Source organism: Emericellopsis cladophorae (assembly GCF_022114955.1).
Source record: "Emericellopsis cladophorae strain MUM 19.33 chromosome Unknown NODE_9_length_645218_cov_115_098568, whole genome shotgun sequence".
In the NCBI taxonomy this organism is placed as follows: domain Eukaryota; kingdom Fungi; phylum Ascomycota; class Sordariomycetes; order Hypocreales; family Bionectriaceae; genus Emericellopsis; species Emericellopsis cladophorae.
This window is the reverse complement of record NW_026250934.1, coordinates 435812-458509: the sequence shown is the minus strand read 5'-3', so window position 1 is coordinate 458509 and position 22698 is coordinate 435812. Positions and strand designations below refer to the sequence as shown.

Sequence of the window (22698 nt, the reverse complement as noted above, 5' to 3'; positions counted from 1 at the left end):
CCATTCACTCTCAGCCCAATGGGGTTGGGGGGCTTGGGATAGACGAAGCCTCGATGAGTTCCGGGCTTACGATTCTCCCGTTTTGCCAAATTGGCTCGTCTCACCGCAGCATCCGTCAATAAATCGACATAGAGCTGGTGTGCTTCAGAGAGCGTCTTCTCACGGAACGCCGGACTGTATCCTGAAGCCAGTGCGTTGGCAGGCATATTGGGTTGCACGTACGCTGAAGAAAACTGCGAGCCTGCGAAAGCAGATGCAGGTGTGTCAAAGTCGACGTGTGGCGAACTGACAACGTCTGGTCCAGCTGCGCGACCGCCCTGACTAGCATATAGTCCAGTTGCACGATAGTTCCAGGTTGGCCGGTCGGTCTGCCAGCCTTGCCCCGGCGACATATCGTCCGCCGAAGGCATAGGTGGGGGACAAAAGGCACGTACATTGTTGCCGTTGAATCGGAAGTTTGGTGGGGATAAATCTTCAAAGCTGCATCTCAACTGCATTGATGTAGAGTAGTGCCACAATGACGATCCGTTATGTTCAATTTGATGCGGTGCATGGTTTGCATGTTGGCCATTTGAACTCCATGCCAACACTGGCGTCGACAGCTGTCCGCTATTTTCCGAGATCCAATTTCCCAAGTGGTATGAAGACCTGGCGCCATCCAACCGATCTGTTTTGCCCTCTGGTGGCTTGAGAAGTCCAAACGATGCATGGTCTTCGGGCGTGAGCGTGTTCCCTGATGTGGCATAGACTCTGGACCGGTGCCATTGTCCTTCGATTCGCCGGTACGGGGAGAACCCAGGAGCCATATCGCGTTGGCCCATCCGTATCTGTCGGAGGGGCGATGCCCGTGAGAATCCAGAGAGGGGCTGATCGAGACTCGAACGGTGCTCAGCACGCCTGGTTGAGGAGCGTTGTCGAGAGCCTTCGTTCTGGCGTCTTTGTTGCGACATGGCTTGGACGTGACTTTCGAACAAGATAGACAGCTTTTGCCGCTGCTGCTCAACGACCAGATCACTCTGCGTCGAAGGCAAGCGGTGCACGCATGCGATCCTGTCGCAACGCGTTAGAGCTTGGAGGCATTGGCGAGCGATGGACCAATGCTGTGCGGTATCGACTTCAACGCGAGGAGATGGCGCTTGCTGATAAATGATCTGGCGCGCTTCGTTCCTAATATTGCTAATACTCCGAGGCGGTGGCAGGATCGCGCTCTGAGGTCAATATATTGCTTTAGGGCAGAAGGAAGGATTTATAAGGCAGTGCACGCGACAAAGGCGATACTGGTGGCCGTAGCCAATGCGCCTGGGCGTACGTGGTATCTTGAGCCAAGCATGTTTGACCCGTGGCACCCAAGTCCGCTTCTGAGGTGGGATGCAAGGACGTACCTACCCGAGAATCTCAACCAAGCAGGGGCGGCAGTTCGCCAACACCATGATGGATTCTCAAGGCCAACGTGTCAACGATGAGATGAAGAAGATACTGGAATCACCCCATGCTGGAAAGGAACCAGGATAAATGTTTATAGCCGTTCCGGTTTGACGTTTGAGGGACATCTTTTGCCCCGATGCTCTCGTCTCGACCAATTGTGCAATTTTGACGATTATAGTGCATACATGCTTGACTTACTTAAATAGTCTGCTATTACCAGGTACTGTGCACGTATCAGCGCGAATAGCTGCCCAGCCTTGCGATAGCTCTTCTCTGATGTAGCCACTCCATTTGCTCTTGACACTAACTAAGCATACATCTCATTAGGTGCACATATATGTCGATACGAGAAGTGCCAACGTGCGACCAAGCACTTTTAAATGGTGTCTGGCCAACGGCAACTGTTACCGCAGGACACAACCTCAAGATAGTGTGAAATGTTGACCGCGCCAATGGACCAACACATCCATATGATATAATTCTAGATGTGGCGGTGAGTATGGGGTCATGTCAATCTTCCTTGGACAAAAATTGAATTCAACCACAGGGCAATCAGGTTGGTTCAGAGTGAGTCAAGGTGAGCATTCCACTCGGGGGTAGTCACGATTGTTGTTGTGCACAAGGCGAGGAAATAGTACACTGAGAAGAGCTGGTATCACAATCTCGTGCTACCATCGTCGACTGGTAACTGATGCATTCATCATGAGCTTTACGTCATCATTGTAGTGCCTGGTAGCTAACTTATTCGTCGGGAACTTTTGACATTGTTAGTCGGGTTTCAGAGTGGTTGACGCCAGGACTTACTCTCAATGTCTCCGCTGTCAATACCCTCGATGATAGTCTGGGGAGACTTGCCATCGACCTGGCAGCCAACGCTGCGGGCAGTACCCAGGACCTCCTTTACGGTGCCACTGAGTTCCTTGGCGAAAGACTTGTAGCGCATCGTACGAGCGATAGCAATGACCTCATCGAGAGGAACAGACTTGGTGTGCTTGACGTTCTTCTCCTTCTTGCGATCGCGAGGGGGCTCCTTCAGTGCCTTGATGATCAAGGATGAAGCGGTGGGCACAACAGACACAGCAGCCTGGCGGTTCTGAATCGTGAGCTTCACGGTGACACGGAGACCTTTCTGGAGCGACATCAGTGGCAGTCACCAAACACCATTTTGCGGAACGTACCCAGTCGCCGGTGGCCTTGGCAATGTCTTCTCCGACCTTCTTGGGTGACAGACCCAGAGGACCGATCTTGGGAGCAAGTGCAGAGGAAGCACCGACTTCACCACCAGTGGCGCGAAGGTGACTGTGAGAGATCCATGGTCAGTGCGAATCGCTGATAGCCATTGCAGCAGCAAACGTACATGACCTTCACCTCATTGGGATCGAACTTAGGAGCTATGCGGCGTCAGCATGTAGTTGATAGAGTAATCTTTTGCAAACGTACGCATGATGAAATAATCGTGATATCGACAGAGGCTCGAGGTTAGCTTGCCGAACAATGAAGGTCGGGATGAGATGAGGTTGTAGAAAAGTTTGGATTGGTAAAAAGTTCGAAAGCACAAATTGGGAAAAATGACCCGAATCGTGTGTGCCCTAACGAGCAGTGGCTCGTGCGCCCATCCTGCATGCTGGGGTAAGGATCGTGAGTGGCTGGGCCTGCTAAAGTGGGTCACAGTCGATAAACACGTCTGCTCTCAGTTTGACGCCTACGGGAGCTTTTCAGGAAATACATGCGAGAAAAGAATTCACTTCTGTCTGTAATACATATGTATTCCCAATGGCGAGTGGTTCCACGAAGCAGCCAGTCATTGATACACATGCCATCAGAATAACCATAAAAATGCCGTAGCTTCATCCAGGGTTGTCTAGGATCCTTGTCCATCACTGGCCTTTGAATTGTTTGGCTGATTTCTCTGGCCCACGTTGTACGAATCTATTATTTGACTACGGGAAAAGAATTGTCTCCTCTCCCGCAATCAACATTGAGATCCAGTGTGTATATTCACAGCATGCTTAACGTGGTGAGCATCGTGGCGGCGCTCCCGTATTGAATCACAGGTGCAAGTTGAATATCAGCACTAAGTAGTGCCACTAACAGCAAGTCTAGAAATTGTCAGCGCAGTATTGTCAGCGGAGCAATCAACCTACTTCATCAAGTGTTCCATGAATGTCTGCAACGAAACATCATCGGTGAAAATTGTCTGCGCGGTTGTGGCGCCAACTCCCCCATACGCTCCCGTAGTGTGAGTTGTCGATGGGTTCAGCTTCGACAACAAGAAACGGGCCTGTGACCCGCCTGCATCGCAAACAATGAAGCGGGGAAGTGGAAAACGGTCGGTGATCAAGTCCTGTGATTCATGAGAAGGGTTTTCACACAGCGGATGTCTGCAAAGCAACTTACTCGAGCATCTTCCTTTGGCTGTTCCAACAAAGCGGCGAAATTCTCGTAACCCTCCTGTTCCTGATAGCCAGCTTTGCGCCACTCCGCAACAGTCTCGCCATGGAATATCAGGATATGGAAAAACGTATCGAGCAGCAAGATGTGCGTCGGCTGAATGGACGCCGAATCTAGCAGAACGGGCTGGCCCCCGTCCTGGTCAAAAGTATAGGAGTCGAGGGTGGGCTGGATCATAACGAGAGAATTCGCCACGTCTTCATGGTTCAGTACATGCCGGTAGAATGCTGTCTCATCCGGGGAGTTGTTGAACACCTGAAGGAACTGGCTCCGTCTCAAGTGAAACATAAACTGAGGATAAAGCGTGAAGTTCTTCTCCAAACGGAAAGACGAGGGGTCATCTTTTCTGTAGTCTGCGAACCTCGAACACAACCTTATGAGCATACGATCAACCCAACGTAGGACGTCTGGGCCGTCGTCGACTTCCGCCTTGAAAACGGCGATCCTGGACATAAGGACTGCAGCAGCTTCCTGGTCAAATGATTGTGCAACGGCCGGATCGCCAGCTGGCCCACTGAGATTGCGAGCAATCGTAGTGACTCGTAGATGGAATTGGCCAGACGAGTGTTGGTAGTACGTCAAGAATTGCATAATGCCTTGCTGTGGCGCTTGTTGGTGAGCGGGGGCCCCTTGACTCGCAATCTCGAAGTAGATGCCATAGCTTGCCTGGGGATCGATGCCGCACATCTTCCACGAACAAGTGTTTCCGATGCCACATTCTGTTTCGCCGACAGACACTGATTTTTTGTTGAGCGAAACGGCGTGCCCAATCAGCCCGGTCACCTTGAGCTCCTTCGTGGTGAGGACTTCAAGGACCGCATTGAATCCCATGAGGAGGTTCTCATCGCCATCCTTCTCGAATATGCGGACGAAAGACTGCTTGAACATGGACGAGGTGAAGCTGTCAGTCAAGATCATGTGTCCGCCCGTCGAGTTGCAGAGGCCTTTCATCTCTAGAAGGCCGACTTGGTCAAGGCAGCCAGCGAAAATATCAATTACATGACCATTGTGGGCAGTCCTCTTTGCCAAGTTGTCATAGAACTAGGTGGCGTATGGTAAGCTTGAGAACACGTGGAGCGGGCAACAAAACCAACCTTCAAAGCCTTCTTGAAATACTTGATGTTGTCACGATCGATGTCATGGTGCGACCTGATCGGCTCACGAAGCTCAGGTCCTACAACCATACCGGGGCCCTCGGTGGCAGGCCCACCAGCGAAAAGCATTATACGGGCTCCAGCATTCTGGAAGGATGATTCTAGGAGACCCACAGCCACACTCAGAGCCACACCTGTGCATCGAAGGTTTCGCCGGTCATTGGCAACGGGCCAGGGATCCTTTTGAAGGGCCTCGAGAGCCTTTGTCAACTGAAATTCGGCCTGCTGTACTGGCATCAAGAACCTTGAAGCAGGACCCATGGGCATAGGCCTGCCCGGCTGAGCCTGCAGGCCTGGACGCATTGCAGCTGAAGACAATCCCAACATATCCTGAACCTGTTTGGCAGAGTAGTCTTTGCTACCCCGAAAAACGTACGACTTAGCGCATTCGTCGTATCCGATCTCGTGAACATGTGCCTGTCGATATCAGTCCCATGCAGATCCTAAGTCATGGCAGAAGCCCCTACCATTGTTCCATATGTAATTAGCCCCACGAGTGCATTCTCCGGAAGGAGGCTCAAGCTCATGACGAGCGATTCTTTGAGGGACGCCAGGCTGTCATCCTCTTGACACATATCAACCACATAGAGAAAAATGGGAGGCGCAGGGGCCGGTCTTGAGAGACGATATTCGATCGTAGAATTGGCTGGGTGAAGTTCTGGGGGAATCGCATTGTTCGTGATGTCTTTGTAATGGGGCGGCAGCTGGTTGCGTGAGAGACAGAAGGGACATATCCACACACGGGCCCGGGTGTCAACTTGACTGAAATCATCAGTAACGGTTCGGGTTGCTGTCGCTTTAATACTTGCCAGAAAGGGTTCAAGACAGCTCGGCAAGGCTGCTTGCAGGTAACCGGCTCAAATTGAAGCAGAGGGGTGTCAAGCTTCTCCTTCAGAGGCGTGTACAAGACGCCTATGGGCGCGACAAGTCGTGATGCTTCCTACAAAAGTTTCAGCTTAGTCCAATCTGGACTCTGGCCGCTGTCCATACCATGCGAGAGCTTGGAAAGACGTTCCAGCTCAGACGAGCGCCATCTCGATCCTCCATCTCGCTCCATTGCTCTTTGAGAGCTTCGTAATCCATTATTGCCGTTGGAGATCCAAAATTTCGCCTGTGTGGTTTCCGTTGGCCCTGGTAAGAGCTATCGTGCGCACAGCTCTTTGAAAGTTGATGGACCTTGAGGCTGAGGTGTCCTTAGACTGGACGAACGTATGCGGTTGCCAGATATAGGTCAATTGCCCAAGCTGGTGCTGAGGTATAGTGGGGCAAGACCTCTGCACGTTCCAGTAGCAGTGTCGAAACTAACTCCATCGTAAGGTACCTGTACCAAGGTGAGGTAACGCGGGCTAGGTAAGGTACAGAGGCACCGACCACCTTATAGGTCCTTGAGGCTACCTTCACTCTACCTAGTCTGTCACCACGTGCCGTGACCCGCTAACTAATCACCCCAACGTTTCCTTTTCTAACCATATTCTCATTTCTTCGACATTTTGTCTCCGGTTATCGGCCTCGTAACAAACCAAGCAAAAGTTCATGATGTCGGTACGCACGCTTCGCATTGGTATGTGAAATCCTCCTTACGAGACTGCAATGTTCTCATAGATATGACGGTGTCAGGCTCACAAAGTATTGTTTAGGATTAATTCCCGGAGATGGCATTGGGAAGGAGGTCATTCCTGCCGGCCGCCGGGTGCTTGAGGCTCTACCAGCGTACCTCAAGCTCAAGTTCGAGTTTGTAGACCTGAAAGCTGGATTCGAGGCTTTCGAGCAAACGGGTGCCGCATTGCCAGAAAAGACGGTGGATATTCTAAAGGCAGAGTGCGATGGTGCTCTTTTTGGCGCTGTGAGCTCGCCCACTCAAGCTGTCAAAGGATATTCGTCCCCGATTGTTGCCCTCCGCAAAAAGCTCGATCTATACGCGAATGTACGTCCCGTCAAGTCGGTTATGACAGCCGTGAAACCAATCGACATGGTTATCGTGCGAGAAAACACGGAGGACTTGTATGTGAAGGAAGAAAAGACATACAGCGGTCCTGATGGGAAGGTCGCAGAGGCCATCAAGCGCATTTCCGAGCGTGCATCTTTCCGAATCGCGACAATGGCCGGCGATATTGCTGTGCGCCGGCAAAGACTTCGCGAAGATGGTGCCTCCAGCATCCATAAGTCTCCTTTGGTGACTGTGACACACAAGTCGAACGTACTGTCACAGACGGATGGCCTATTCCGTGCCGCATCTAAGAGCGCTCTGTCTGCGGCGAGATTCAATGGTGTAACAGTCGAGGAGCAGATTGTGGATTCCATGGTCTACAAGCTATTCCGCCAACCTGAAGATTACGACGTTATCGTAGCGCCGAATCTCTACGGTGATATCTTGTCTGACGGTGCAGCCGCTCTCGTGGGTAGCTTGGGTCTAGTACCTAGTGCCAATGTTGGTGAGGGATTCGCCATCGGCGAGCCGTGCCACGGAAGTGCTCCCGATATCATGGGGAAGGGCATTGCTAATCCCATTGCAACATTACGAAGTGTCGCACTGATGCTGGAATTCTTGGAGGAGCCTGCGGCTGCTGCTAAAATATACGCAGCTGTTGATGCAAATCTTGAAGCCGGAGTTCTGGTGACCCCGGACTTGGGGGGGACCGCGACTACTGAGCAGGTCGTAGAGGATATCCTGAATAAGCTTTAGGTGTATATTACTTACCTTATCCTTCTGCGCTATACAATGAGTTTGACCAAATAAACAAATGAGCTTCAGTGAAGGTCTTGAAACGCGTGATCTTCTGATTGGTACTTGCGAACGAAGAACATAGCCTGATCAGTCTGCCGCCCTGCTGTACCGCCAAGTTGCAGCCATGCTTCAGAGCCACGAGAAGAGCGAGGCTCAGAAAGAGAGCAAGACAGACAAGTTGAATCGAAACGCCTAAGAGCGTAGAAGGATCACGGAGAAACTCAATGAGGCCGACAGGACTGTCAATAGCCTCGAAGCCCAGTACCAGGCTGATTTCAGAAAATCTAGTGCTGCGGAATTAACTAGAATGAGAACAGGATTAGCTAGTTTCGGCATGGTAGCAACGATAATGTGACAGCAGTCGAGATCCCGGACTAATACTCTCCTAGCACAACGAATCTGGGATGTGGTTGAATCTTTCGGATCGCCATAATTGCCGCCTCACGATGCACTGATTCTATGACCGGACTCGCATCTTGAACTATTTGATATGTGCGGCGAACACAAAATAATTACCCAGGCAATCTGCAAACTAGCCCCAAGGCCATTCCGATTGTGATAGGGGGCTTAGGGGTCCCACTGGACCGAACAATGGTCCCTATTGTCGCAAAACTGGAGATGGTAAGCGCACATGTTGTCTGGACCTGGAGGGTCCTTGAAGTTGGATCCTCCACATTCGTCGCAATCCCAGCCGACCATGGCCGGATCGCTTCTTCCCGCGCCGCTTCTCCCTGAACACCTGGAGTTCTTGCTCTCGTCACTGCTGAATTCGGGCTCGGCCCCAACTGCGTTATACTGCGCTCCAAGATGCTGAAGTTCAACACTCAGCGCGTCTCGCACGTCGTAGGCCGTTGATAGCTTGTCGTATGTCGACTTCTGATAGGCCTTTCGGCTGGTAGCCTTGAGCTTACATTAAGTATCACCGAGTCAACCATGGCTCTGTAGTCTGTAGGTGGTTTCGGCGCTGTAATCTACGTCGCCTTGGCCGCTTGGAGTTCCGCCTGAAGCTTTTTGTACTCATCATACCACTCCTTCATCTGCGCATTTACCCCCCACAGTACAGAGTAAGAAGCGCAGAGATCTCCACAAGTTTCGATGCGATACCTTCTGCGGTGGACATCTTGCCGGATTCATATAAAAGCTTTGAACAGAGACGGCGAGAATCCTTATGTAGCTTCTTAAGAAGACAAGTATCTGGAAGGTATATAGTGCGATAGAAAGTGTTAACAGCCTATCTACGGAGCTCGCTTTCAGAAGTAATATCCTACTAAGCTACTAAAAGATCAGGGTTAGTTAGGTATAGAGAGTTCGTGCACTACATTTTAGTATAAATCTTCCCCGTACTTAACCTTTAATTAAGTTAATAAAGGAAATTATAAAAAACCTTATTAAATGATCGATTTCGAAGCTTTTAATAATACTATATTACGATCTTATAATGAGGGTCTTAGTATTTATACTTAAGGCCGCCGATAAAACCACGCTCGAGATCACTAGCCTTATTAGCCTATTCGTATAAGATAACACCCCCAGTCCTTGACCACTCCTAGACCTTGACCACCCAATACAGCATAACACAAGCCCGTTGAAGGCGTCAAACTCAACACAATAGCATCGCGATCATATTATTAGGGGATTTTTAGCTAGTTAAGCTGCCACTCATGACATAGGGAATTAAAATCATTTGGTTAAGTTAATTAGGAAAGCCCGGCTGGCTTAAGTTACTATATAAGCCGCTTTTTAGTCTCGATAATCTATTTAATCCGTACGAACCGGCTATTAGGGCTATAGGTGACTTTGGCTCTTTTTTTAGGCCGTAGATTATTAATCTAATGCTTAAGGGATTATATCGTAGCCTCGGCCTCGGCTAGCTTAGTGTTCTACCCGTTAATACTACGGCTAATCTTCCGGAATAATAGCCGGCGTATCGTACGGTCTATTAAAGGGGAAAGGAAGGGTCGAGCTAGCCTAGAAAGCTATCCTAAATAACGAGGTGTTTAAAAGAGCTCCTTAGGCTCCTTTTAAATATAGGTAGAAGCTGTTAGTGGCGCTATAGCTATTGTTCCTATTGAATCGAGAGGTTAGACTAGTAGCCGACTTATAAGAGGCTTATTACGATTAATTAGCTATAGCCTTATTACTTTCTAGCTAGCTGTGATATTCTTGATCGTTAGGGCCCTACTACGGGCCTTTTTATATATAGCGAGGAAGACTACCTTACCGAGAGGCGTTATATCTGATAAGATACTAATCCTTGAGATCTTAGACCGATAGATCGTCTTTAGGGGGCTAAAGACAGCTAGGTTAAGGGGTTATAAGATATACGATATATATGGCGGTAAGACGAGTACGTAGATATTATTTAAATAATATATATATACAGAGTTATTAGTTATATAGCTCCCGTGCCTATTAATAACGAGTAGCCTAGCCTTTAGCTAAGACGGCTATATTCGAGGGATAAAGACCTCTTTAAGCTAATATAGCGTAAGGCTATTAGAGGTCTAGCCCTTAGTTAATGCTAAGAAGTACTAGTCTTTTAGACTAAGCTCCTTATTAAACTATTAGGCTTATACGCTCTTACTTTTAAAGATAACTACTAGAGGTAGCGCCCGGCTAGTCGCTAAGATATATTTGATTATTATAGTCTAATAATGTATTCTAGGCTGCTTTTTAAAGGCTATCTAGCTAGCTATAGAGCTAAGGACTAGCCCGTTGCTTCCTTAGCCTTCGAGGATCCCGTGTTCGTCGGTACTATATCGGTTCTCTAGTCGGATAGCTTAGATCGTTAAGAGGTCGAGAAGGTAAAAGAAGGACTAGATAGTCTGTAACAATAGTAGGATAGATTAGGTAGGGAGAGAAGGTATAGGTAGTATATTCATAAAACTCAAACTTATTTCTTCCTCTATAAGTAGAAGTAAGTATATTATACCTAAAGCGCTCAGAAGATCCGGAGGTTAGGTATAATATTAATAAGTCGGGTACGTATTATTAATACTAACATAGCGGTACGCTATAGTATCCGAGGCCTCCGTGATTCCTTGTAACTATACCGCTAACTTCCTTCGGCCACGGTGTTATAATTATCCCCTCTCCTCTAAGGCGTCGTCCTCGACGCTTAGACTCGCTTGTAATAAATCTATCGTACGGCGGGGCGATTTAATAAGCTATAAGGTTACGGGGTAACTAGCTACCCCGCCTCTTGGTTTTCGAAAAGTCTTATAGTAAGGTAGGATTCGGGGGTAAATCGATACTATCACGGGCACGATTCACTCTCGCTTCTCCCTTAACTCCTATATCCTTAACGGTATCTTAGATACTCGAGAGCCTTCGTTAGATTTTAACCTCTTGCTTCTTTATAACTTTATTTATTATAGCGCCTCCTAAGACTCCTATTAAAGGCCCTATATAATCTTAGGCCTCTCCTTCTACTCGTTCTTACCGTAATATTAGTAGTTCGGTATCTCGTTATAGTCGATTCGAGTCTCGGTCTATAAAAGCTCCTTAAGTAGGACGTTCTATAGCTAGGGCTAGATTAGCTACCGACGCGACTACTCGTCGCTTTTTTAATCGTTAGGGCGCGCTATTAACTTAGGTACGCGACCCTTCCGCTAATATATTAATAGAGGATATACTATTATTACCTATTAGTTCAGAGACGAATAAGATATAACCCCTTATTATACCTTAAGTAAAGATTTTCCTTACTAGCCCTCTTATTCCTATAGATCCTAAAGGTCGTATTCGCGCCTTATCCGTGTCCTAAGATACTTACGATAACGATACCTTACTTACGTAGCCTCTTTACGATAGTATCGCTACGTAATTTCCTCGCCCTCTTATACTCGCTAGGGTGATCGCTCGGCGATATAAATCCCTATCTCGCGATAGCGAGTTTTCTATAAAGCGAGATCTTCGTTATATAAGATAGGGTAAAGCTTGGCCTACTACCTAGCGGCTTTTCGCGGGTGCTCGGACTACTACGCTATCGTCTCCCTAGGTTAACGCTAGCTCTATTACTCCTCTAGCTTTAGATAGGGATAAAGGAATAATAAATAAAGGCCCTAGGGGTGATAAGCTTAGTTAGTTATTTTCGAGCCTCTACGATAGCGAGTTCGCCCTATCTTCTAAGCTAAGCGAGTATAAAGCGTAGCCTCCCACTAACGACTAGTTCTTATTATAGCGGCCTAGTTTTAATAATTAGCTAGAATATAAGGCGTCTATAGATAAGTAGTTTAATAATAATAATTATAGTAGCGATAAAGAACCTTACCTATAGTATATACCTTACTATCGTTTAGTGGTTTATATACTAAAGCTTATTACTAAGGCTTCTATAGAGGAATAGGATATTATTACGCTTTTTATCGATTACGTACTTTTAGGTTTACGCTATATTATATATAACCGTAAGTATAAGACCTACGATTAAGTAAGTCTTCCTCTATAATTTAGTTAGGTCTCCGCTAATAATCCTAGCCGGTAGACCTTATAGAGGGTAATCGCTAAGAGTGCGATAACTTCCTAGTTTCTTTTCGCTAACTCTAGTATATAATACTAAACTCTAATAGAGAGCCGTATATTACTACTATAGAGATTATTCGTACTACGTTACCTAACGAGATTATATTCTCTAAAGAGACTTACTATACTTATACTAGCTTGTTTTTCGAGGTTCTGCTAGCTTTTAATAAGATAGAGAAGGCTTATTATTCCCGATATAAGATTAGGGGTAAAGTAACTAATCGCGATATAAGTTCGTCGGTTAGGTTAGATATAACGCGACTAATATTCGATATAAATACCCACGTATAACGCTAAAGTATTAAGGCGCCGTACTACCTTATAGCGGGGTATATAGCCTTTAAGCTAGTATTTAGGTATAGAAGCTAAAAATATATACGCTATAGCGACTACCTTATGTCTTAATAAGAACGACCCTTTAGGAGTTTCCTAGCTATAGATACGTAAAAATATATACCGTAGATAGATAGTGCTTCTTAGGAATAATACCCTTTATACTACGCGTGGTAATAAGAGTAATAGCTTCCGCCGTGTATTTACCTATTATCGCGCCAAGGTCCTTACTTAATCGGGTATACCTTAGTGCGCTATTATTTATTTTTATACTATATATAGGCTTCTAGAATAAACTTAGCGTTATAGTATCTATTATCCCTTAATTAATTATACTATAAATATAGGTGTGGTTCCTCCGTACTAAGTATAGTTACCCCTTATTCTAACGTAGTCGACCCCGCCTCCTCTTTAGTAAAGCCGGGATCGCTTTACGCCCGCGTCCCTTATGCTTTTTATAGTATTCTTCCACGTAATAGGGTGCTTATATATCTTCTAAGTCTACCTACTAATTATATTTAGCTAGCTAGCCTTTTTATTTTATTAAGTATAGTAATTATTTACTTACCCGTTTATAGGCTTAAATAGATTTAATTTCTTACTAATTAACTTTATTTTTAAGGTCCGGTATTAATAATACTACCTCTCCTTAGAGGTATTCCTATCTAGTAGTCTAGGGTTCTAATCTACTAATATAGAATACGTTATATATCTTATAATACTTTTCGGGGAGTATAAGACGATATACTTATATATTAATATACTCTAAAACTCGAAATAGCCTTACGAAACGTAGTATAAGTTTCCGAAAGTTACCTTTAAGTTAGAGGGATTTCGTCTCTAACCTTACCAGACTACCTTATCGTAGCTAGAGTTCTTAGTGAGATTAATTATAATATTTTTCCTACTATATATTTGCTTTTTATTAATTTTACTTTAGCTATTCCCGTAACTTTATAAGCTTCTCGACGCGTTATCTTATATCTAGTACCTCCTTTTTTAGTACGTTATCCCCGATATATATATAAAACTATAGATAATATCCTATAAGAGCCTTATAAGGCGATAGCTTTATAGTTATATTCGGTATATTATTTATAATAAATTTTACTTATTTTAGTAAGAGTGGCTAGGAATTTTAATTATCTATAGTAAAATAGCGAAGGTAATGTTTTAATATCTAGTTTATTTGTTTAGTCTAGCTATTTATTTATAAGTAGACCGCTATTAATAACCGCCTATATACACGAGAAATATAATATAGCGAAGACTAGAAGGTATTAGTAAAGATAGTTCCTCTATCTATTATAATACCCTTAGGTAGACCGTATTTTAATTTAATTTTATTATAAACTAATTCGGCTACGTTAGGTACTATAATCGTTATAATAACGGGAAAAATATAATATATTTTTATAAATCGATCTACTACGACTAAAATTATATCTATTTCGTTATTATAACAGTCTTATATTAACGGTAACTTAGTAATAAAGTCTATAGTAATTTCTTAGAACGGTCTTAATAAATATAGTAATAATTAGAGTTTCTTATAAGGCTTATGCCTTCTTAGGGTAATACCTTAATAAACCGGATAAGTTTAGATATATTTTTTTTTTTATTTATATATTTTATTCTAAAAGAATTTCCTCTTTAATAAGACTAATATTCTTTAAGTTCTAAAATATCCTATAAGAGGATTATCGTGGTATAGATAGATTAATTCTTTTATAAGGCTAGGATAATCTAGAATCTAAATTCGTCTATTAATTTATAGTAGTCCTATCTACGTGGTTAAGCGTCGGGTGTCTTTATCCCGATTATTATACTCGTAATGATCCTAATTCTATTAGGCTTTATAGATTAATTCTTCTAGTCCCTTATCTAGATTAAGAGTATAGATATCTCTATAGATATCTTATATATAAATCTATTATACTCGTATAGACGCTATTCTAATGCGTTAGACTAAGCGTTCTTTTAATAGAGGGATAAGTATATTATTCCTAGGCGATTCACCGTTATATTCGGGCCGCCTTAATGGTATATCCGTAAGGTTCAAGGAAAAATTTTTTTTTCGAGCGACGCAAAACGGCCATAACTTCACGAAACCGCGCTTAAAATCGACGAGGATACTAAAAACGAGTCCGTAGTATTACACTCCCCCTAGGCACGATATCGCCCCGTAACTAGGACGAGAACGCTGCCCTTAGGGAGCCGATAGCTATCGATAGAGGCCGCGCCAGCCTCGAGCAGAGTATCCACCACCCGAACCATAGAACGAGCGCGTTTAATAAATAGAGTAGCCCCAAAATCGTAATAGAGCCGGCAGATATACGATCTAAAGTATTCGATAAAATCAATAATCTTATACCAAAGCCCCTAGGAGCGACGGTTTAGTAGGTGGTTGAGTAGCTAGTGGAGGCTAAGCTCGAGGAGGTGCGACGTAAGCTAACCGCACTCGCCCCGGATACGACCAGCTTTCTTAATAGAATCGAATTAATAATTAAGAAATCCGTGGTAAAATCGGTCGAAAAAGTATTTATAAAGATTAATAATAAGCTATAGAATCCGAAGACCTAGGCGGGTGTCCTCCGGAGCGTACCTAACCCTTAGATTAGCCGAAATATAACTCCTTTCCTTACCTAGATAAAGTAGGATAAACTAGTTTACTAACGATTCGATCGCGAACTTATAGTCCGTACCCGAACTATACCTAACTTAATAAAGAATCGAAGCCTAAAGGATATATATAATATAATAAATACGAAGATAAGTAATAGTAGCCTTAGGTACTAAGGAGCTAGACGACTCTAGAGTAGCGATATAATACTCTCTTTTAAAGTAAATATCGACGGTATAGCGAAGAATTCGGGCTAGGTCTAGGCCGCTTTCGGGCCGGAAGTTACCTTTTATAAGAAGCTCTTTAACCTCGTGGTAAAAGGGGTCCCTATATAATAGACCCGGGGCGAAGGAGGCTATATAGAGCTAATAAAGGAAATCAAGAGATCGAACGCGTATAACGTAATGAAGATTACTTAGATTAACTCGAAGAAAAGGCTCGTAACAAGGGCTACGATTATTATATATATAAACGGCCTAAAAATAACTAACCGCTTATATAATTCCGGGGTAATAATCGATATAGAGATCTATAACTATAAGCCTTACGAAGAAAATATCCGACCTTACTAATACTATAAGTACTATTAGTTCGGATATATTATAGCTATATACGGGTAGGATATAGTCTATAGCCGGTACGGAACCGTCCCTTATACTACGGGTAACGAGAAATATAAGGAGACCCCGCGCTATATTATATACGGAAAGAAGCACGAGGCCTAGTCGCGGGTATATTATATAGTCGCCGAATAATATACCCGAGCCCTAGCCGTATATAGAATAAGACCGACCCGGTTCTAGAATATCGCCTAAACCGCCCTTAGCTTTTAAGGGGCCTAAGAACCTAAAAAGACTAAAACTAAGGACTTAGTCGACCTTATTATATCCCTAAAGAAATAAAAAGTAAACGGACGTCTGCTTATTAGGACTATCCTAGCCTATTCTAGGAGCTAACTTACGTAACTTCGCCTCGATAGCTACTTCCGTATAAGAGCTAACGCGGAACCGGTTAAGAACTAGGCCGGAACCACCCTAGATAATAATAATATAACTATAGATACCCCTTCTTCCGACCCTTTTTATAATAGAACTTAATATTCTTTACTAGAATATAAATAAGTAAGGACCGAACTCAAGTATAGTACTAAATAGCCGGGTCGGATACGACCTAATTACGCTCTAGGAGCCGAATATTAAAGGGAGTATATAAGAACTAAAGCAGCCCCCGGTAAACTACTATAAGGTATAGGGAGGGGATAGGAGAGTGGTCACGTATATATATAAAAGATATAACCTCGATACGTAGTTATTTAAGATAGGGGAGGACTAGATCCGGGTTAATATCGGCTAGAGATCGATCTTTAATATCTACTAAGACTAAAGTAAAGGAAGCTAGAGACCGATCCGCGCCCTCGGCGGTAAGGAACCCCCGAATAACCTAATTATAATAAGAGACTTTAACGCTTATTATCCGCTCTAGGACCGGTATAAAAGGGAGTTAGATAATACACGGTACCTCCTCGAATAAGCTAGGAACTAGGGCTTCTAACTAGTTATACTGAAGGGGGAACTAACCCGGGTCTTTAGGGGCTAAAGGGACGGGATAATCGACTATTATTAAGTATCCCCCTTTATATTCACGCGTTACGCTAGCCTTACGTTATTCTTAGGATTAGACTATATTCCGTAGTTAATCTAGACCGGAGACGAATAGTATACCGACTAGCATATTAAGCCTAACGACCTAGGGGTAAATTAAAAGAAACTCGATACTAAGAGGGCCGAAGCCGAGGCATAGGTTAGGTTCCGGCCCGAATACTAGCCGGAACTAACTAATATAATACTCTTTAATTATAATATATATAAACTTATAACCACGCTCTAAGAGATTACTAGAGTTATAATATTAAGAAAAAAAGGGGGCTTCTTTAGATCGGTCCCGTAGTATAACCGGGCCGTATATACGGCTATCGAGAACGCTAAAGATAAGTCCCGATACTATTATCGAACCTGGACCTAGGACGCGTAGAAGGAGCTCTAGGAGGTATATAAGATCCGGGACCGAACTATAATAGAAGTATAGAGAGAGTTATAAAGAATAATACTATAAGATACCGCGGATAAAAAAGAATCCCTCTAGAGATTTAAGAGATAGGTAAGGTTATATAATAGACTACCCCCGGAACCGCTAAAGATACTAAATATAATAACCCCGATAGGTACTATAAAAACCTACTCTTAGAAAGTAAAGGTATTAGCCGTAAGATTCTTCCTAATTATCTAAGTACCTAAGGAGAATAAGTAGAATATAAGAAAGACCCGGCTAAGACCTAACTAGGAACCGCCTTAGATTATTACTTAGGATAATATTAAGGCGATACTACGGAAGCTTAAGCTATAGAAAGCACCCGGAAAGGATAGTATATTAATAAGGCTACTTAAAGTATATAGCGAGCCGCTATAACGGCTCCTTAATAGACTAATTTTGGCTAGTTTCTAGCTAAGATACTTCCCGGAAGTATTTAAAAAAGTAATCGTAATTACGCTACGGAAACTAAGAAAGGACTAGGCTAAGCTAGAAAGCTAGCGACCTATCTCCCTCTTAAGCGTCCTCGGTAAAGTCTTTAAAGTAATAATATAACGCGTCGTGTCTAGGATAGTAGAGGCCCGGAACCTCCTCTTAAATAAGTAGATAGGTAATAGAGAAAGCCGCTTTACCAAAAGGGTAATATAAATCGTTATTAACGCGATTAAGGATTCCTAGGAGTATAAGGGATATATAAGCCTGCTCTAGCTTAACGTTAGTTTAGTATTCGATAAGGTTAACCACTAAAAGCTCCTAAACTACCTCGAAGACTTAAGAATACCGGGCTAGATCCTAGGCTAGACGAAATCGTATCTTATAGACCGAAACGCACGGATCTACTTCGATAGAGAGCTCTTAGACCGGTTCCGGACCGAATTAAGGGTACCCTAAGGCTCGCCCCTTTCCCTAGTTCTTTTCCTCTTTTACCTTACGGCCCTCTATAATAGGCTCGGTATTATTAACGGAATAATAGTCGTGGGCTTCGTAAATAATATAAATATCCTAGTATTTAGAAGAGACCCGGAGGATACCCGGCCCCGGCTTAAAATAATATAGAAGATTTACGAACGGTAGGTAGAAGAGTTTAGGGCGATCTTTAATTTATAAAAGAGCGAGCTTATATATTTTACGAAAAAGAAGAAACTAATAATTATAACCCGGATCCGGGCCGGAAATATAATAATCCCGCCGATAAATAAGGTACGCTTCCTTAGTCTTTAGCTTAAGAGATACCTATCTTAGAAGCTATACCTTAAGGAAGTAAGCTAGAAAATAGACCGGTAATAGTATATACTCTTAGCGATTATAGGTAGTATATAGGGGATATTAGTCCTATAAGCGAGAGAGATCTATATAAAAGTTATTAGGTTGACGATCGCTTATAGCTACCACGCGTATTATACCCCGACGAGGATAGATAGAAATACGAGAGGAATCGGGGCGGATTTAGATAGGACCTAGGCCGAATACCTTAAGGAAGTCCTCGGGGTATATAAATATATAGCGAGGAGGCACCTCGAGACTAAGATAGGAATACTATTAATCGACCTCTACCTTAATAAGCGAGCCGCCTAAGTATATAACCAGATAAGGACCAGACCTATTTAAGAAGCTAGGAAAGCTATAAAGGCTTAGATTAAGCAAACTATAAGAAAGATAAAAGAACTACTTAATACTAAGGGATTAAGCCGGTTCTTAACCGATATTACTAAGTAAATAGAAGGCTATAATAACGCCTAAGAAGCCTATACCTAAGAATAGATTCGGAGGTAGGAAAAAAAAGCAAGGGTTAGGTATAAAAAAGCAAGACTGGATAAATACCTAGCCGATTACGAACCATTCGTAAAGGAGGCGATCTCTCGATATAAAGGACTCCCCCGGTATACCGCCTTATACGCGGCCTAGATTAAGACCGGATATATTAGCCTTAGAGCCTACTTATTCCGTAGATATATACTAGATATACTAACCCCGCTATATAACTATAGTTAGGGGAAAGAGGATACTTTTTACTTACTTTTATACTATAAGAATATTTCTAGGCCGGATACGGGCTAAATAACTACTATATAAGATATTCGGTAGCGTGCCTATACCCGGCCTAGTTTATAATAGATCACGAATTAGCTCTTAAAAATAGCTAACCTAGAGTAATTTAAGCTTACCCGATAACTCGACCTCGCGTATAACGAACGGAAATAGGACTAAGGATAGGAGGAAGAGTAACGGATAAAATATAGATCGAGGACAGACTATAGTAAAGTAAGGGCAAAAATATAAGACTATATAAGAAGAACGTAAGGTACCGGGCCGGATATAACATAGATATATATAAAGCACTAAGAAATCACGACTTAATTCACCCCGCTATAGCGAATCCGGGCCAGGCCGTAGGTAAAAACAAACTACTTTACTAACCTACCCTAGGATCCGGGCCGGATCCGTATAAGAATAATAACTTAAGTAATAATAATACGCCTCTTCTTATTACTACTAAAAGGACGACTAGGTCTATATCGCGGCGTCGCCGGCCTATATCCGCCTTAGTAAAGGGCCGGAGTCTCCTTCTTTTTCTTAGTAACCTTACCCTTCCCTTTACCTTAAGCGGGCTTAGGCGTAGGTTTAGCGCCAGATTTAGCCCTAAATAACGAGCTAAAAGAAAAATCAAAAATATTATCGTCCTCCTCCTCCTCGTCCTAGTTCCGGGCTAGAGCCGTAGCAAACCGTACTTTTTTCGAAGGCGTTTTGGGGTTAGGACGCTCGTCTATAGGAATACTAAGGTAGGCGCGCTTCCGGGACGAATCCCCTTAGCTCGCGACGCGGCTAATAAAGCGCTCCTCGAGGTATATCTATATAATAGCGCGGATAGTAACGGGCTAGGAATAGTTAGGATCCGGCTAGGAACCGGGTAGGATAAAAAACTTATAGGGCGCGCGGGGTTAGGAGGCTCGCTAAAGGTAATAAGAGACTTATATTAGGCGATTATAACGCGGGCGATACTAAGAGTAGCTTTAGCTAAAGGGCCCTTAAAAGGCTATAATAGAATTAGAATATATTTAAGGACGAGTCCGGGCCAGAAATATATAGGAGCGTAATTAGTAACGCGTTAATAACGATAGTCGGAGTATAAACTAGAGCTAACTTTAATAATATATTAGCACCGCGCGAGAAAAGCTCGGAACCGGCTAGGAAACGTATAATATAAGAGGTAGAGGCGGAGAGTAATAGTATCGAGCTTACGTAAGTATCTACCTACGATAATAATATTAATATAGGTCCTATATTAGCGCTTATTAGGGCGATAGTTACTAACCTTATAAGACTCCTAGTCCTTATAAGGGGGGTAGCGGCGAGATATAGTAAGATCCGGGCCAGAATTTAAAAAAAATAAAATAGAATTAATAGATTCTTTAGGTAGATAAGGAAAGGCGAGAGGATCTAAGGCGATAGCGATATAGATCCGGGGCGGAAATATTTAATTATAAGCGTAAAGAAAAAAGAAAAAGAAATATAGGGAAATAGAGGGGTAGGGGGTAGGTAAATAAAGTTTATATATAGTAGGGGCTAACTTAGCTAGAATCCGGGCCGGATCCTCCCGGAACCCTACTACGATAGTTAAATTCTAGTAAAATATAGTATATACCTAGGATCACGATAGATATACGGGCGGAATCGGCCCTAGTATAGGACTAGTACTATAGAAGCTAGTATTTTATTTCGTATTTTACTATAGTAGATAGAGGAGGACTATACTAAGGTTTTTACTTAATTTTTCCTTAGGATTATTTAGCCTAGATAGCCTGGCTAGCTAGCAAGAGGCACCCGTAAGGGCGTATAATTTATTATTATTATTATTATTAATGGTATATCCGTAGGATTCGACTTCCCCGTGCGATATTTAATTATAAAGTTATATAGGGTAAGGAATAGATACTATCTAGCTTATCGTCCTAGTAGTCTAGGTTACTTTATAAAGCTCTATAAGTTCTAGTAATTACTTAGAACCTCGATTATATATATAGCTCCTTTAATATAGTGCCTCTAATACTTAAAGGACTCGACGATAGCTATTATCTCTTAATTAGGAGTATTATAATTTAATTCTAGACCCCGGAATCCTCGGGACTAAAAGGTAATTAGATATTACTTTCTTTTAGTATCTTACTAAGAAAGGATCCTTATTATAGCCTTCTTAGACGCGTCTATTTTAACCCGAAGTTTATATATAGGGTTATAATATTAAAGGAGAGGCGCTTTCTAAAAAGCGTTAATAAGAGTACGAAATATAGTCGTTTCCTTACTCCCGAGATATACTTAACCGGGCTTCTTACTATCTTTGCTCCCTTTAAGTAAGGCTATTAATAGTTATACTATCTTAGAAAATCCGTAGATAAACTAGCGATAGAAATTATAAAACCCGATAAAGACTTAAACTTCTCGGTATATTGTGGGTTCCTTCTACGTTATAATTATATCGACCTACTTTAGGTCTATAGCGACTCCTTAGATATTAACTAGGAATCCTAAAAAATCGACCTCTTCTTTATAGAAAGTATACTTTAATAGTTTAGCGAAGAGCTTAGCTTTTTAGAGCCTTTCGAGCACTTATCGTAGGTACTATATATATTCTTCCTTAGTCTTAGAAAAGATTAAGATATTATCTAAGTATACTATATATATATTATCTAATAGAGATCTAAGTATACTATAGATATACTCTTAGAATATTATAAGCGTATTAGTAAGACCGAAAGGTATTATATAGTACTCGTAATAACCGTACCGCGTGCGGAATACTATTTTCTATTTATCTCTTACTTTAATTCGGATATAATAATATATATCTTTAATATTAATCTTAGAAAAATACTAAGAACCCCTTACTCGATCTATAATCTCTATAATTAGTAGCAGCGGATATTAGTTCTTTATAATAACTTTATTTAAGCCCTTATAGTCTACGTAAAGGCATAGACTTCTGTCCTTCTTTAGTATAAAAAGGATTAAGGCGCCTATAGGACTTTTCGAAGACTAAATAATACTATCTATAAGAGCTTTTTATAAGTATTCCTTTAGTTCTCGGAGCTCCCTAGGCGATAATAGGTATATTAGCTTAAATAGAAGTAATTCGCCTTTAATAAGGTTAATAGTATAATCTAAAGCTCGATATCGGGGGAGAATAGTCTTCTTATCGAGTATAAATATATCTAAAAAGTTATATAGCTCGATAGGGACTTATTTAGCCTTTTATAGTATAGAAGCTTCGGATTCTTATTCTTCTTCTCCTAGAAAAGGTAATATCTCTTCTACGGGGTAAATTATATAAATTCGTGCGCCTTAGCGGCGGTTTTTCTTTACTATCCCTTATAAGATTA

The 22698-nt window shown here is 42.8% G+C and overlaps 2 protein-coding genes across 2 annotated transcripts; one reads left to right on the top strand and one right to left on the bottom strand.

The window, feature by feature from the left end:
* Positions 1 to 2166: 2166 nt before the first annotated feature.
* On the bottom strand, positions 2167 to 5297 carry J7T54_000687 (uncharacterized protein; the record flags this gene model as incomplete). Its single annotated transcript, XM_051504534.1, has 7 exons — positions 2167 to 2180; positions 2230 to 2554; positions 2604 to 2724; positions 2783 to 2816; positions 3518 to 3524; positions 3823 to 4917; positions 4971 to 5297. 7 exons carry the CDS (start codon positions 5295 to 5297, stop codon positions 2167 to 2169), a joined length of 1923 nt encoding a protein of 640 aa, XP_051364041.1.
* Positions 5298 to 6566: 1269 nt separating this feature from the next.
* Positions 6567 to 7713, top strand: J7T54_000686 (Homoisocitrate dehydrogenase-like protein; the record flags this gene model as incomplete). The annotated part of the gene is made up of 2 exons (XM_051504533.1): positions 6567 to 6591; positions 6668 to 7713. 2 exons carry the CDS (start codon positions 6567 to 6569, stop codon positions 7711 to 7713), a joined length of 1071 nt encoding a protein of 356 aa, XP_051364040.1.
* Positions 7714 to 22698: the final 14985 nt, after the last annotated feature.